Source organism: Passer montanus, unplaced genomic scaffold, assembly GCF_014805655.1.
Source record: "Passer montanus isolate IOZ18808 unplaced genomic scaffold, ASM1480565v1 scaffold1565, whole genome shotgun sequence".
Lineage (NCBI taxonomy): Eukaryota > Metazoa > Chordata > Aves > Passeriformes > Passeridae > Passer > Passer montanus.
Window position 1 is genome coordinate 1 of NW_024362772.1, and position 3,894 is coordinate 3,894.

General features: G+C 36.5%; 1 protein-coding gene across 1 annotated transcript; it reads left to right on the forward strand.

The window, feature by feature from the left end:
- Positions 1-767: 767 nt before the first annotated feature.
- On the forward strand, positions 768-3,235 carry LOC120499084 (dynein heavy chain 8, axonemal-like; the record flags this gene model as incomplete). The annotated part of the gene is made up of 2 exons (XM_039702512.1): positions 768-1,249; positions 3,114-3,235. Coding segments are annotated over exons 1-2 (366 nt in total), but the record flags the coding sequence as incomplete, so codon positions are not given.
- Between the last annotated feature and the right edge of the window lie 659 nt (positions 3,236-3,894).

The following is a 3,894-nucleotide window of genomic DNA, read 5'->3' on the forward strand; positions in this document are numbered from 1 at the left end:
AAAGCAGTTTTTCCTACTTACATCTGCACTTCATCAATTCTTTCACCCTCAACATTTGCGCAGAATAATATGTTTAACTGGGTTTGGTAGTTCTGATTTTCCCTGGCAGGAACCAGGCAGCAAACCTGAGTCAGACTTAAAAAGAACAAGATTAGCAAGAATAAGCAAGAGAGGATCTGCCTGCACATTACTAACAGACTTGTGTCGTCCTAATCTCAGCCTTCTCTTTTTCAGATCCCTTTGTGAGAGCTTTTATCCTCTGGTTTTCTGAAAAACTGCCTTTATTTTCCCATACCTTCTGGAGAAGATGCCATAACATTCCAGAATTTTATGTTTACATTTATAAGCTTTCTCTCTTCTGAATCTAGATCTGCTCTAGATCTGCTTGAGATCACCAAACTGGAATCCTCTGAATCAGTGGCTGCACAGCTGCCATTTAACAATACAGGATGTTTCCTGAGTGATGCTTTAATGTGAACCAATCTTTCCTGTCCTACCTGCTCCATCAACATTTCTCTTTTAAATTAAATATGTTCAGACAGTAAAAAGTCATCAAAATTCTTGGGTTCACACTGTGTGTTAGTTATTATCTGAAGCCCTAATATCTGCTCAAGATAGTACATTAGAGGAAAAAGAATGATGAGGCTGTATTTATGTCTTGCTTTATTTGAAAAAGTGGTGAAAAAGCTGAAAAAAATGTTTTACATGTGCTATCCCATAGATATTGTTAGACCAGCAAAAAGATATGATTTCCTGTGGGTGTAGTTTTCTTCCAACAGGTGGAAGATAAGAGGAACTTGAAGGGTTTTGCTTTTTTTGTGGTTTTGTTTCTTTACTTTGTTTTAATATAATCAGTCTCCATTGATATTAATGGCTTTCTTTGTGGCAGAATGTCACTACACATGGATCTACAGAAGCAATACATCACATGTGTAATTCTAAGGAACTACATATAAAATAAACTTTCTTTTTTACTTTTAGAACATTCCATGTCGCGCCATTTCAATGGGTCAGGGCCAGGAAGTCCATGCAAGGCACCTGTTAAATCAGTGCATGCAGGATGGAGGCTGGCTCCTTCTACAGAACTGCCACCTTGGCTTGGAATTTCTTAATGAATTAATGGACACCATCACAACAAAAGAGTCTGTGAACGAAGATTTCAGAACCTGGATCACTACAGAGGCTCACCCAGAGTTTCCTATTAATCTTTTACAGTCCTCTATAAAATTTACCAATGAACCTCCTCAAGGTAGGAATTATTTCCTTTCCCATTGGAGAGATCACTGCTGGTCCAGGAAGGTTGGGCAGAAAGTAATGTTGGCTTCACTGTGCAGCTACTTGAAGCTGCCAGTCTTGGACATCACTGACCTATGTTCCTGGGCATCCCCTGGTCTTCTGGGCCTCCATGAACTTCCTTACAGCTAGGATCTTTCCCCACTTCCAGGATGTTTCCTCATATTCAGATGTTCATCTCATGCTTTCTGAGCCTCTAAACCCCCAGCTTTCCTAACCAACGTAGTCTAAGTGCAGAAGCACAATATGAGATCTGCATCTTAATTGGCAGTTTGGACTCATGTTTCTGTATTAATAGGGGTGCAAGAAAAACATGGATGGAATGAGTCCAGTGAGAACCCACAAAGATGCTGAAGGAATTGGAGAATATGCTAAGTGAGGAGAGGCCAGGATATATGTTGCCACTGGTTTCAGTTTATGATGTCAGTAGGAGTTAAGTATTTTTATCCAAGGTCCTATTTAAACCTTCAGACATTTAAACCTCTTATTTCAGTATTTAGCTTTGAACCTTAGTAAGATGTTTGTAACAGAATGTTTGATGTTGTGAAACACATCCTTTTTCAGCATTTATACTCCATCTCAAGAGCAGGCTGTCAGTCTGTTGATAAAAATGTCTTACTTCTTCCTCTTCTCCTTTCCCCACCTCCAATTCAGAGCTCAGCATCTTTTTATTTCACAGTGGCCCCCTCCTATCATTCTAATGGTAACAACCTATAGTTCCAAGAGGCTATTATAGAAGTCAAGTTATAGCGAATTTGCAACTTGCATTTAGCAGCTGAAAAAAGCCCAGTGTAAAAATTTAAGTCAGGATGAAATATAGACAGTTTTAGTTTCTTAAGACTGTCCTGTCATATTGGTAGCACAGTACAATAAGACACTTTTTTTTTTATTTGGAACCCTGTTATGATGCCCATTCAATATTTTGAAAAGCTATTTGTTTGAATATTGTTCTACAGGATCTTTGTGAAGTATGAACAAAAACAAAAGTACTTTTATTGTGTCATACGAAGTAGGATGACTTTGACAATCTTTTCACTGCACTTAAAATCTGCCCTTCTAGACTTGTGTGAAGCTGATTACCTGGAAAGTATCATAAGAGGGACCTGATGTCAGTAACTCATGCTTGGGTTGTCTGCCCAAGGCAAAAGATGCTTGAGTAGCACTGCCTGAAAACATCTGGGAGCAGTCAAACTTCTGTGTTTCATGGCAGCTGAGACTGTATCAGTATCAACTGCCTAAAGCTGTTCCTGGGATATGAAATGTCAGTGCTCAAACAAACCTCCCCAAGTATTAATATTTGCACTATGAATTTAGGTTCTCTTCTGTCACCTTGATGCCTGCTGGCCAGTTGAACAACCTGCATACAGAATTTTGAGATTTTTTTAGGAATCAAATCTAAATAAAATTATCTTAAATAAAACTAAAATATCTTATTATAAGTAAATATCAAAACAAACTCTTGGATAGCCAGTGCTATATTTCATATTATATTAGGTGTCTTTTTTATTGCCATATAGTTGCTAAATAATTATGTTTCTATTTCAGTTGTATATGGGATCATTTAGAATATGAATCCATAATTTTAAATCATTCCAGACTCATTAAATTAATTTTTTGTGTTATCTACCTAAAACAAAATGTTATTGAAGTTTGCCTGCTATCACCAGCTGAACAGATAATTGATTCTAAGACATTATTTGAAGGTATAAGTAAGATGATACTGTAAATTGGAATAGAGAATTATGCTTAACAGAGGTTGGACTTATGGATTCCATACATTTTTTTTGCTAATGTATTACATTTTTATGTTTACCTTCTAGGTGTGAAAGCTGGCTTGAAACGAACATACTCAACTGTTACTCAGGATCTTCTGGGAGCAAGCAAAATGCCACAGTGGAAACCATTGCTATATGCTGTAGCATTTCTTCACACAACTGTTCAGGTTTAAAAATATATTTCTTCTCTTCTGTCATAAAGCGATGCTTCATTTATTAATGAACCTTGTTATTAAATGAGAAGTATTGTTAAAGGGAAGTTCCATGTTGGCATATTAACACAAATAAAATAAGAAAGAGAACAACACATCTTTATTATTGCAACTGTGTTAGAACTTATAATTTTGCTCATATTGGTCCTGTACGTCCAACAGGGATGATGTTTCAGAGGAAAAAAAGGACAATCAAGCAATGATCAATTAGAGTACTCTTCTATTAAAGTCCTTGTCAATGACTGTGTGATCTGTCTTTCAACTAACTGGGCTTTTACTAATATTTTAACTCATAAAACATATTAAAGAAATTTACAATTTGTAGTTTGGAAAACCATAGTCTCAAAGTGCTGCATCCACAATCAGAAGGCATTAAGACGGTGAATATAAATCCTTTCTGCTCTGAAACCTGTAGGAGGAAATGAAGGTTTTGGGTCTTGACTTTCAGGACTTCCATTAAAGAAAGTGCTTTATGGATTAACCACAACTTTTCATCATTCTATCAATAGATTTTGCAATACTCTTAGTTTATATTTGGAGCCTGGTTAATTTAGCTCTGTGGCATCCATGCACTGATATATTGTGGTCCAGTGGAAGCCTGTGTTAAAAAATAA